This window comes from Danio rerio, chromosome 8 (genome assembly GCF_052040795.2).
Source record: "Danio rerio strain M-AB ecotype USA chromosome 8, GRCz13ab, whole genome shotgun sequence".
Taxonomy (NCBI): domain Eukaryota; kingdom Metazoa; phylum Chordata; class Actinopteri; order Cypriniformes; family Danionidae; genus Danio; species Danio rerio.
Window position 1 is genome coordinate 33,693,860 of NC_141028.1, and position 14,387 is coordinate 33,708,246.

Below are 14,387 nucleotides of genomic sequence, written 5' to 3' on the forward strand. Positions count from 1 at the left end.
ACATGAAACACTAAACATTCCATACATATACACGATACAATCTATACATATACACACATGATAGGCTCTATACATGAAACACTATACATTCCATACATATACTGATGATACAATCTATACGTTTATACGCATGATAAGCTCAATACATGAAACACTAACATACCATACATATACACACTCTAAACATATACATGATACAGTCCTGTCAGGGTCTGGGATACAACCGGGGTCTCCGGTGTGAAAGGTGAGTGATGAAACCACAGAGCTACTGGGAGTTGCTACACACCATACATTTACACACATGATACACATACACGATACACCCTATAGATAATACACCATACATAAACACACAATACAATCTATACATATATATTCCATACATATACACTCTATATGCTCTATACCTGAAACACTATACATTCCATACATATACACACATGATACAATCTATACATATACATTGCAGACTTAAACAAACATGATAGGCTTTATACGTGAAACACTATACAATGCATACATATACACACATGATAGGCTCTATATATGAAACACTATACATTCTATACATATACATTCTATACATATACATTCCATACATAAACACACATGATGGGCTCCATACATGAAACACTATACATTGCATACATATACACCTGATACAATCTATACATGTACATGATAGGTTCCATACATGAAACTATACATTCCATACATACTGAGCTACTGGGAGTTGATACACACTATATATTTACACACGATACAATCTATACATATACATTAAACACACATGATAGGCTCTATACTTGAAACACTATACATTGCCTACATATACACATGATACAATATATACATATACACTCCATACTTTAACACACATGATAGGCTTTATTCATGAAACACTATACATTCCTTACATATTCACACTCTATACATATACATGATACAGTCCTGTGAGGGTCTGGGATAGAACCTAGGTCTCTGGTGTGAAAGGTGAGTGACGAAACCACTGAGCTGAATTACTGTGAGTTGATACACATACACCCTATAGATAATACACCATACACATGATACAGTTTACACATACACACACATGATAGGCTCTATACATGAAGCACTATACATTGCATATATATACACACATGATACAATCTATACTTACACATACACAAATAATAGGCTCTATAACATGAAACACTATACATTTCATACATATACACACACAATACAATTTATACATATACACACATGATAGGCTCTATACATGAAGCACTATACATTGCATATATACACACACATGATACAATCTATACTTACACATACACACATGATAGGCTCTATACATGAAACACTATACATTTCATACATACACACACAATACAATCTATACATATACACACATGATATGCTCTATACATGAAACACCATACACATGATACAATCTATACATGAAACGCTATACATTCCATACATATACACTCTATACATATACATTCTATGCTTAAACACACATGATAGGCTCTATACATGAAACACTATACATGAAACACTATACATTCCATACATATACATGATACAGTCCTGTCAGGGTCTGTGATAGAATCCTGGTCTCTGGGGTAAAAGCTGAGTGACAAACCACTGAGCTACTGGGAGTTGATACACACCATACATTAACACATATGGGGCTCTATTTTGACGGTCCATGCGCAAAGCGCAAAACGCAGGGCGCAAATGCTTTCAGGGCATGTCAGGACGCGTTTTTGCTAATTTAAGGACGGGAAATCTGCCTTGCACTTCGGCGCATGGTCTAAAAGGGTTGAGTTTATTTTCTTAATGAGTTATAGGTGTGTTTTAAGAATAAACCAATTACATTCTCATCTCCCATTCCCTTTAAGAGTCAGCTGCGTCACGCCAAGAGCGCATTTGCTATTTACAGGATGCAAAGTAAGTCTAAGTGGAAAAAATGAGCATTTCACAAGCAAACAGTTAAAGAGCCCATATTATACATGAAATAGGGTCATATCTTGGTTGTAAGGGTCTCCAACAACAGTTTAATATGCATGCAAGGTCAAAAAACACTTTCATGGTCTTATAATCTGCATTTATTTTTACCTAATTATCCCAGCGACTCCTGTATGAATCGTCCAGTGATTCATTTGTTCCCAAACCCCTCCTTAGTACGAAGCTAATCTGCGCTGATTGGACCAATGACAGTCTGTTGCGATTGGTCGACTGCCTTCAGTCAGAGAGTGAAATGCCAAACAGCTAATCAGCAATATAAAAGTAATCACAGTTCATACACGCTCAATAGTGTAAGGCGTGGATTTTAGCTGCCAGTGGGTCAATGTAAATACAGACTATGGATTTGAAAATACAGACGACTAACTATTTTATTGAGCAAAAACTCCAAAAACAGTTGAAGAGATCTCCTAGCTTCTCACTCTGCTCTTTTCACAGACACACACACATATTGCACACACACGCACTTAACCCTGCTCCAGACGACAAGGCGCGCACACACACACACACACACACACACACACACACACACACACACACACAAACACACACACCTCCGGATGACAGCGCGCGCACACGCACACACACACACACACGCACACACAGACACACACACTAATCCTCCTCCACGGAGCTCCGTAAAGCAGCACGCGTCGCGTTTTAAACGTGGCTTTGCACCCGATATGAGAATAAAGCGAGTTAACCTGATACAGTCCAAGTAACAAATCACAACTAAATACATTTGCAAGCTAGAGTCAACGAGGCAACTTTAATCGCACGTACTTACACTTGAGAAATGGAGGAAGAAACCCATCCTGACGTCCATCAGTAAGTTACTCTTTACTGATCCTTCCTTTAACAAACGCCGATGAAGTATTCTTTGTAGCCTGTAGTTTCCAGAAGTTTCCAACTGCTTGGCTATAATGCTGAGGTTTCATCTTTGGGTAGAGACTCAATATATCCATCTGCAGTGTGACTTCAATCGACCGGCATGTTTGTGTGTGTGTGTGTGTGTGTTTGTGGGTGTGTGTGTGTGTGTGTCTGGGTTTCTATGTCAGAGGGCGGGGCCGCAGGTTTGAAATCTCCCGGGTTTGCGCGTGCACATGAATAACTTGGTTTCGTTCGTACGTCATGGAGAAACACCTAATGACTCGGTATCAAGGCGACTCGTTTGAAGCACTATGAGTCGACTCTTTTATAGATGTATCAACATGTACACTAACAGATTTAAGCCTTAGCTGGATACTTCACTTCACTTAGAGCTGTGTTACAAACTACATGGAGGGGAATTTTCAAAAACCCATAATATGGGCTCTTTAACAGTTTTTTTAACAGAAAACTGTTAAACAGAGCATTTACTGTGTGAGAATCAGAGATAATGGATCACTTTCACTTTCGCTCTTGGATAGGGAAACCTTTACGCACAGACATCAATTAGTCTATAAATAAATATTTTGTTTGTTAAGCGAAAAATATTCGTTTCAAAACTATTTCTAAATTCAGTTCTAATTTCCAGTAAACGAATAAATGAATAATAATAGCAAAATGTGCCTAAAAAACCTGAGTTATATCCTAAAACACATGCTTTGCCCCATATGGTCTAAAACCTGACAGGTGGGCAAATCTAAGCTTGTTTTTAATAAAACAAATATAAATATGGATATAATAAATAATACAATACAATACAATAATATAATATAATATAATATAATATAATATAATATAATATAATATAATATAATATAGTGTCACGGTGGCACAGTGGGTAGCTCAATCGCCTCACAGCAAGAAGGTCACTGGTTCAAGCCTTGGCTGTGTCAGTTGGCATTTCTATGTGGAGTTTGCATGTTCTCCCTGTGTTCAAGGAGGTTTCCTTCGGGTGTTCCTGTTTCTCCCACCAGTCCAAAGAAATGCAGTTCAGGTAACTGGGTAAGCTAAATTGTCTGTAGTGTGTGTGTGTGTGAATGTCCCAGTGATGGGTTGTAGCTGGAAGGGCATTTGCGGCATAAAACACCTGCTGGATAAGTTGGTGGTTCGTTCTGATGTGGCGACTTGATTAATAAAGGAATTAAGCAAAAAAGAAAATGAATGAATGAATGAATGAATTAGCAAGAAGGTCCACTTTTTGAGATAAAAGAACCACCCCTTTCACCAGGCTGGCTACGGGCCTGTTTAAGAAGAGGCCTTTGTACTCGAAAGAGGTGTTTTAATGAACTCACTGACATTCTCAGTAGCTTGAGTAAAAACAAAACAATTAGCATCCTTGTCAATGCTTTAATATAGTATGCAAATAACATGTTTTCCTCATATTTTCCCATGCAGGGATGTTACTAATGGAGTTTAACGTTGAGGAATACAAATAAGACATTAAATGCTAATTGGCAGCAAGAGATGGAAGTGTATAAAGAGAAACAGAGGAACATGGAGCCATGTGTGAAATATAGCTATATTTATAGAACAGAAATAAAGTACACACTTTTTATAATTCATGATGGAAGGCGTAAGAATACAAATACATACTAACAAGACCAGACCTGCAGACGAAATTCAGACCTGTTGCTTGTCTTTTCTGACGGGGACTGGTAACCGTAACAACGCTGGATGATGTCGCAAGGATCATGTGAAGAGAAAATAGGATGAATTATTTTCACAAATAGGAAACTACAGCCTTATATGCTCTGACAGGAAAACTGTCTAAGAGTGGAACAAAATATGATACATTACTATAAAGAGGAAGAAAAATACAGTAATGAGCAGAGGCTCTGACCTACTGTGCATGATGGAAAAATGGGAGTAAACAACTCACATCCTAACATAAGAACTGAAATGTTAGTCACGTTGTCGGTGACCCACCTCTTTATCTAAGCAGCTCTGTTTTTCAGTCCATGCCACAGGTATTCAAAAGTGCAGATTCACATGTAAGTGACCTGTATGAAAATCAGCATATAAAAGCAATGCTTTCTTTGTCTTAACACGCTCAGTCATTACTGTATGTGCTTTTGGATTTCTCTCGCTGGTGTGTACAAAACATTATACAACAGGCAAAATGAAAGCCATAATGTTCACTTTACGGCAGCATGTTTGGATGAGATTCAGTCTGATTGAAGATATTTGATTACTTTTTAGCCAAACTTGGATGCAATATTACAATCTCAGGTGGTGTATTTTTAGTTTGATTGAGGACATATTGCTGAATCTAACACTGTTTATAAAAGTCAATCCGTCTGTCTATCTTTCTATATAATCCATCAATCTATCCATCCATCCATCCGTCCGTCAGTCCATCCTCAACCTATTCATCAATCAATCCATCAATCCATCCATCCATCTGTCCATCCATCCATCCATCCTCAATCTATCTATCCTCCATTCATCCATCCATCCTCAATCTAATGAATCCATCCATCTATCCATTCTCAATCCATCCATCCAGCCATCTTCAATCCATCCATCCTCCATTCATCCATCCATCCTCAATCTAATGAATCCATCCATCTATCCATCTTCAATCCATCCATCCAGCCATCTTCAATCCATCCATCCATCTTCAATCCACCCATCCTCCATTCATCCATCCATTCTCAATCTAATGAATCCATCCATCTATCCATCCTCAATCCATCCTTCCATCCACCCATCCTCAATCCATCCATCCATCTTCAATCCATCCATCATCCTCAATCCATCCATCCATTCACAATCCATCCATCTTCTATTCATCCTTCCATCCATCCATCCATTTTCAATCCATCCATTCATCCTTAATTTATCCATCCATCCTCGATCCATTGTCCATCCTTAATCCACACATCCTTAATCCATATATCCATCATCTTTAATCCACCCATCCATTAACAATCCGTTCTCAATTTATCCATCCATCCACAATCCATTCATCCATTCAGTCCATCCATCCTTAATCTATCCATCCATCCATCCATCCATCCTCAATCAATCCATCCATCCATTCACAATCCATCCCCCTTCTATCCATCCTTCCTTCCATCCATCCATCTATTTTCAATCCATCTATTCATCCTTAATTTATCCATCCATCCTCGATCCATCGTCCATCCTCAATCCACCCATCCCTAATCCATACATCCATCATCTTTAATCCACCCATCCATTAACAATCCTTTCTTAATTTATCCATCCATCCTCAATCCATCCATCCATCCATCCACCCATCCTCAATCCATCCATCCATCTTCAATCCATCCATCATCCTGAATCCATCAATCCATTCACAATCCATCCATCTTCTATTCATCCTTCCATCCATCCATCCATTTTCAATCCATCCATTCATCCCTAATTTATCCATACATCCTCGATCCATCGTCCATCCTCAATCCACCCATCCTTAATCCATACATCCATCATCTTTAATCCACCCATCCATTAACAATCCGTTCTCAATTTATCCATCCATCCATCCATTCAGTGCATCCATCCTCAATCAATCCATCCTCAATACATCTATCCATCCTCAAACCATCATGTTTAAACATAATAGTGTTTACCACATTAAAACCTATTGATTTGATATATAAACAAGCTTTTAAAATGATAGATTTAAAGCCTATGTGATGGCATTATGAGGTTTTATGCAAATATAACCTTTTTAGTTTGATAGCTTCATTAATTTTAATAAATGTTTTTTTTAAATGTTTGAATAATCATGTATCATTGCTGTTTTCTGATCTAATCAGTAAGAATCAGACCTCTCACAAAGTAACACAAGCAACTGCTAATGGTGATTGTCTTGTTCCGTCAATCTGTTTTCTCTTTTAAGGGAACCAAATTGTGAAATAATTGTCCTGTAAGCCTAAAACTAGAAAATAATGTTCTTAAAAAGTTGTTAAAAACAAGAACAGCAGTGTTTGCACAAATAGTCTTACTATTAGTGATTTTGATCATGCCGCTTTTCCTTTTGCCTTACAGCAATTTATTGTAAAGATTTATAACGTTGTGTATAAGTATTTATTTTATTTTTAGTGTATCTTAAGCCTCCTCTGGACAGGTGTTGAGAATTAGCAAGTCTGTTAAAACATTTAAATGCAGTTGGTTTGTCCAGCGTAACTGTGATGTCTATGTAAAAAAAAAAATAAAAATAAATAAATAAATAAAAAATAATAACAAACAATTTCTAATACCTCATTTCATTGGTTTATGTCATGACAGTACATACATTTTTTTGTTATTTTGGAAAATACTAGTATTCAGCTTAAGGTTCAATTTAAAGGCTTAACTAATAAGGTTAACTAGGAAAAATAGGTTAGTTAGACAAGTCATATACTCAAGAAGTCATATTTTTTTATTTGAATACTGACTAATTCTAATACTGACTAAATTTTAATTTTTCTTTACAAATGTTTGTATTTTTACTTCAGCCAAACTAAAAGAAATAGGACTTTCTCCAGATTAAAAAATAAATAAATACATATATATATATATATATATATATATATATATATATATATATATATATATATATATATATATATATATATATATATATATATATTTATATATATATATAGTAAATCACTTTGCTCTGGTACACAGTGCTTTGGCTTTAAAATAAGTACAGTTTAACATTAGGGCTAATAATAATGTCTTCAACTCTGTCCATTCATGTTTGTATATCTTGTGATTGTAAAAAGAAAATAAAAAAACCTAAATAAATATAGTAAACTATAAAATGTGAACATATATATTTCATGTAGTTACATTTCATTACTTACTTTAAAAAGGCAGCAATTGTGTAATCTCATAAAAATCAGTTGAAATAAGCAGACAATGTCATCCTTAAAGATTTGGCGTCATTTTGACAGTGAGATGTGTGGAGAAAAACTGTTTGCAAAGGCTTCTGGGAGATGAAATGTTTTTTTTTTTTTTTTTTTTTTTACGCAGAAAGGTCAACACTTTCTCCATTATGTCAAATTTCATTACAGAGCAGCCAGTCATCTCTACAATTCAGGTTAGACTTAATGCATCCAAATTGCAGCAATTACGATTTCAGTTTAAAACAGCCTTTTTAAAGACAATAATTACAGCTATACATAATCATTTCATGAGTAAGACAAGAGATCACAAGAGAAACAATTCTGTTCTTCCTCCAGGGAACCACAAAATGACTAAAATATTACAATACATTTTCTTTTTTTATTTTACAAGAAATTTTAAACAATGAAGTATATAATAATATTAAAGCATGCACTTAAGCTCGTAAATGATTCACCTGACAGAAAAAAAAAAAATCTCACCTGCCTAATCTATCAGGCTTTCAACCTTTAAAGCATCTTCAAGAAAAAAAAACACATTTCTTTAAAGGTGCACTTGATGCAACCTTTACTTATAGTGACTCCCATTATTCACTATTTCAAGTGTCTCGGTTTGACAGTTCAAGCATGCTCAGTTGCAGTGTGGCCTTTAGTAATGTCGAACTTTAGGATTAGTCTTAATTACTGCAATTTAGCATATTACTTTTGCACAAGGCAGACTATCACTTTAATTAAACGGAGGAAGGGAACACAGCCACAGGATGTCGCCGACAAAGAGAAGACAGAAACAAAGCAATGGCCTACCTAAATATCTCTTGAACGCTGGCCAGTAGATGACCTCCACCCTGAATAAAACTGGGCAGCAGGTTATGCTCGGTCAGTGTTATTATTGTTGTGCTCATATCTCGTAATAAAGCTGAGACTGGTGCCTCTCTCTGGACAAAATAGGTAAAACATCCTTCACATCACTCGTCAGAGCATGACAGTGAATGTGTTTGTTATACCGCTCAGGTTAAATGAATAAATCACCAAAAGTTGTTTATATATTTTATAAGATTTATGAGTATTATAATGAAAGAAATTTGTTATGTTGTGCTTTATTCGACACTTACCTCCAATACTGAATTTTTGTCTATTAAACTGCATTCCCAGAATGAATTTCTGTATGTTTTGTCAATGAATTTGAGTCATAAATCATTAACACAACTTATTCAGAGTTCAATTCGACGTTGTCAAGAGTGGTTTCACAATACAAAAATCATTAAATAAAATAGAAATAACAAACAAGCATGCCTAAAATGTAACTTCATAAACATTAGCCTATATACAGTTGATGTTAAAATTATTAGCCCCCCTGAATTATTAGCCCCGTTTATTTTTTCCCCCAATTTCTGTTTAACAGAGAGATTTTCTCAACACATTTCTGAACATGATAGTTTTAATAACTCATGTCTAATAACTGATTTATTTGATCTTTGTCATGATGACAGTAAATAATTTTGCTAGATATTTTTATGACACTTCTATACAGCCTAAAGTGACATTTAATTAACTGGGTTAACTAGGAAGGTTAGGGTAATTAGGCAAGTTATTGTATTAGGCAAGTTATTTTTTCTGCAGAATATCAAAAAAATTGCTTAAAGGGTATAATCATTTGACCTTACATTTATTTATTTATTTGTTTATAAAAAAACTACTTTTGTTCTAGCCGAAATAAAACAATTAAGATTTTCTCCAGAAGAAAACAGACATGAAAATCAGACATGCTGCGAAAATTTCCTTGCTCTGTTAAACATAATTTGGGAAATATTTAAAAAAAGAAAAAAATTAAAAGGAGGCTAATAATTGGAGGGGGGTCTTGATGCAGACCTGGTGCAGTGCCATCTGAGCTGCATCCAAATTTTTTTAATGGGCTCACCTAGCCCCAACCCTAACTCTACCAGTCACAGTGATGTCACTCGCTCCATTTGAGTGCATTGTGTCTAACATTGCATCGCTGAGTGATGCAATCTCAGCTTGCGCCATAAAGGCTGCATCCAGATACTATTGAATAATTCTGACTTCAACTGTATTTAAAAACTCAGAATCATGTAATTTTGAAAATGTTGGCCTATGAGTGTGTTTTTTGAGCATTGTATTTGGTTCTTCCATTTTATTTTTTCTTCAACTCATTTCTATCTTATCTGCAATTTGTTGCAGTTACATATATTTATGATCAAAATGGGATGTTAATCTTGTAATATAAATCTATGTGGTTTTTAAAACCATACATAAAATGTATTTAAATATCAGCTAAAACTACATTATACATTTCTTAATACTGCTCCTCAAAAGTATGGCACATTACAATCCAATATTTTTAAAATTATTATTAAGTAAATCTAAGTTTGGGAAAAGTAGATTATTGCAAAAACTGTAAACAATTGGCTAACTGGGTCATTCAAAACCTCTTAGCAAAATAAATCCTGTGTATTACCATTTTTAATGCTTCATATTTGTAATATAACAAAATGTCATACATTTGACTTGTACTTAAAAGGGGATCTTTCAAGATGTAATATAGGCTAAGTCTCAGACACACTTCACTAAAAAGTGATTTGTTGACTTTACTTAAAAAAGTGAGTAAACCTGTTGCTTTCAAATTATTAAGTACATGAACTGCACACAATTATAAAAAAAGTCAACATCAAGAAGACAACAAGAAGTCGCATCATTCTCGCTCGAATAAATGTCTACAGTAAAGCTGCACGTGTCGCTCACATTTCATATGACAAGCACTTCTCACAAAACAGACGCTTTACACACATAAATACTTCTGTATAAATGTTTATTTCTAACTTTTATATGAACATGAGTTGATTAAAACTGCAGATCAATGACAGCGTGAAATAGCCTACTGTAACGTCTGTAATTATATAACATAAATAAATAAATGAACATATATGAACACATACAGCCCCTTACAGTCTCCGATATGTTACCAACTACAGAAAAACTACAAAATATAGCCCACAGTGAGTGAAAACCTCTCATCTGTGTCTGTAATCCTCAGCAGCATGTGTAACCTCTGTTAGAGAGTCATTCTATCATTCCCAGTTCATATTAGTCCAAAAGGTGATGATAAAAAGTAAAACAAGGCAGTTTGTTCACGTTTGCTGAAGAAATAATGTCCTCCTTCTACCCGGCTTCTCCTTTTTTTTTCTGCGCTTCACTCTCACGTTTGTCAGTGTCTAACAGGATCGGGTTTCAAAAGCACATCAATAATCAAGCGCATGTTATTATCATGAGCAAGAAAGCGAAACCGATCGCGCTTCAGACTGGCTCGTAAAAAACTATGAGGCACAGAGTTCTGCTCTACTCCATTGTTTTGTGGCTGTTCATTAAGACGACGACAAGGTTTGTTTGAGCCCGGCTCAACCCTGGCTCGTTTTTATATGTATATATAATTCTGCTGTAATCTCTTGCTGTGTATTTTAAACATGGCAGGTTTTTTTTCATTCTGGCTTGTTGCGTAAGCGAATGACGTATCTCTGTAAACCAATAGTGTTCAGCTGTGCATCTAGCTCCGCCTTTTGGTACCCTTTTTTGTGTTTGGTACCCTTTCGAAAGGGTGCCGAAAAAGTGGTACGGTACGGTACGGTTCTGTACGGCTTTTGACAGTGGAAACGGCCATAAAAGCGTACCAAACCAAATCGTACCGTACCGTACCACTCAGTGGAAACGGGCCATCGGTGATCTCAGACCTGCGAAATCGCATTACGTGACTAAGTGAGGCCAAACGATGATCAAAACATTGCCTCTACGGACAGAAATTTACAACATGGACCAATCGCTCGCTTTTTTAAATGTCTAATCATCTTGTTTAAAGCCACCCCTTTAGCAGCGCCGTACAACAGAATTTTGCACGCACAAACTCCAGTGCAGGGGTGTTCAAACTTGGTCCTAGCGGGACGGTGTCCTGGAGAGTTTAGCTCCAACCCTAATCAAACACACCTGAAGCAGCTAATCAAGCTCTTACTAGATACACTGGAAACTTCCTGGCAGGTGTGTTGAAGCAAGTCAGAGCTAAACTCAGCAGGACAGTGGCCCTCCAGGACCGAGTCTGGACACCCCTGCTCTAATGTGACCACAGCATTAGCCACATGTTCTTTTGTTTGTTCCCCTGATTGTTTCTCTCCGCACCCTCATTCTAATTCATTTAGTTGATTTGTTTCACCTGTCTTTGCTCATTAGCTCCCTTTAAGCTGTGGTCACACAAGAGTTTGTGCATGCAAAGTTCTTTAGCACGGCACTGCGAAAAGGGGCAGGATTAAACAAGATAATTAGACATGTAAAAAAGCGAGCAATTGGTCAATGTCGTAAATTTCTGTCCAGAGAGGTCATGTTTTGATCTTCGATTTGTCTCACGCAATCATGTGATGCGATTTCGCTAAGCTTGAACTTTCCAAGACAGTGAACTGCAAAACTTGTCGCAGGAGCTTGCATTTCCGGTCTGATGCATTCGCGTGCATATAAATGGAAGTCTATGGGGAGAAAGGTGCAGTGTAAGGGCAGCTTTATTGATTATATTCTTCAATGCAAAGTGCGCTATTTTTTCCATTGTTTTAAAACTTCCGATTTAGTCGTCTATGGGAGTAATAACTAGGAATAATAAACCGCAGTAAACGGTCAAACCACTTGCTCTACAAACAGGTGTTTGCATTATTTTACAGAAAAAGCAGAAGCATATAATAGGAAAATGTCAAATTGCAACCTTAAGCAGCTAAGGAGCTGTTTTTAGCATCTAAAATTGAATTGAAGGAATGGAAGGCAAAAAGATTGTCTTTTTTTTGTCTCGAGGCAAAAAGATTCAAATGGCTTCACCTTGTTTGTGCTGAATTCACCTTGTTTGTGCTGTTCTGTGCCAGATTGTTGTTTGCTTCCAACCCTGCAACATAAAATTTAGGTAAACAGATGGTTTTTAGTTAACCTTTTTTTCTGTTGGACTCCAGAACTCTCTTCCTACCTTCCCAGCCTTTTTGTGCTTGCCCTGCCAAGTGTTTGCTCATGCTGCTTGAATTTACGATGTCCTCGGCCTGATTCTGACCATTAAACCACACTGAACGGAACGAAACTGAATTGAACTGAAACTCTAAAAACTACGATTGTTTTGTTTTTGCTTTCTATAAATTATTTGTCTTCAACTGACAGCGTGTTGAGCGAAGTGCTGTTCCCTCACAGCAAGAAGGTTGCTGGTTCGATGCTTGGCTTAGTTGGTGTTTCTTTGTGGAGTTTGCATGTTCTCCCTGTGTTCGTGTGGGTTTCCTCCAGGTGCTCTGGTTTCCCATACAGTCCAAAGACATGTGGTGCAGGTGAATTGGGTAGGCGAAATTGTCCATAGTGTATGAGTGTGTGTGAATAAGTGTTTGTGGATGTTTCCTAGAAATGGGTTACGGCTGAAGGGCATCCGCTGTGTAAAAACATGATGGTTAAGCTGGCTGTTCTTTCCGCTGTGGCGACCCCAGATTAATAAAGGGACTAAGCTGACAAGAAAATGAATGAATGACAACATGTTGTATGAGTATTACAGTGTTTTAAACAGACCACTGGACCTTTTGTTTTTTAAATACTCAATTTACAACTACTTAAAACAGTTCTCTGTGGTATCTTATCATTATTTAGTCAAATTACTATTTTTCTGGCATTATACTAAAACGCATTTTACTTGCTAAAAAAGTATCATAGCATTAAAAATTATTTTTAATGGTGTGGCAGTGTGCAACATATTTATTAGCACAATTTTGATCATTTTGTGCCCTGTAAAAACCAAGTAGCAAATACGAAACAGCAAGGTGTATAATGTACGGAACTACATATATAAAAATAAATGGTACAGTCAATTATCAGACAACATTGAGTCAAACCTATAAGAGGTCAAACAAGTGTAATGCATAAAACATTTTGAGTCACCAAATTATGTAAATTTCATAGGATGATCACCACAGAAGTGCAACCACTAATAACAGTGTGATTGGTATATAGGATCTTTCAGATAATCAGATTTTGAAATGCAGCCTGTTATGATATAATAGTAAATCAGTTTCGGTGGTTACAGCTTGATTCCAGAGTGTCTCAGCAGCCAATCAATGCCATCCAGCAGTCCTGTCAGTGTTTCTGCAGTCGTGTCTAGAACCTAAAGAGTGACAAAAACAGATTGTTGTTGATAATGATACAAAGGATACTTTTTTTTAAAACACACACACACAAACGCGAGTGCGAACACACACACACATGTGCACATACACAAGCTCAATGGCCACCTTACAACTCCAGTTGTAAGGTTCAAATCTCAAACGCATTACAAAATTTACATCAGTTTTGATTTTGAAACTCCCATGCATTTGATTTTTTTGCTCGAATGTATTTCACAAACAATTGTGACATGCACAAACAATAAAGGAGCAAAGCACAACAAAAGTAAAACATAGAGGTAGCCATGATAGTCAGAATCTACAACAAATATCAGTTTTTTAAAGCCATTTTAAGATAAATTATTTAAAAATAGCTAAAAGTGGTTGAATACAATCCCTAGAAATACGA

At 36.3% G+C, this 14,387-nt stretch overlaps 1 protein-coding gene across 5 annotated transcripts in view; it reads right to left on the minus strand.

Annotated features, from left to right (window-relative positions):
• Positions 1 to 10,618: 10,618 nt before the first annotated feature.
• fbxo4 (F-box protein 4) overlaps positions 10,619 to 14,387 on the minus strand; it is a 67,797-nt gene continuing 64,028 nt past the window's right edge. For 2 of the 5 annotated variants that reach the window (XM_087264880.1, XM_087264878.1), the window contains 2 exons: positions 11,745 to 13,980; positions 10,619 to 11,551 (listed from right to left, as the gene is read on the minus strand). In XM_087264880.1, the coding sequence (XP_087121006.1) occupies positions 13,931 to 13,980 (50 nt within the window). In that variant the 3' untranslated portion in view covers positions 10,619 to 11,551; positions 11,745 to 13,930. Of the gene's footprint in view, positions 11,629 to 11,718; positions 13,981 to 14,387 lie in introns of all 5 variants that reach the window. The other 3 variants (XM_087264881.1, XM_087264879.1, XM_087264877.1) reach the window with 2 other exon arrangements.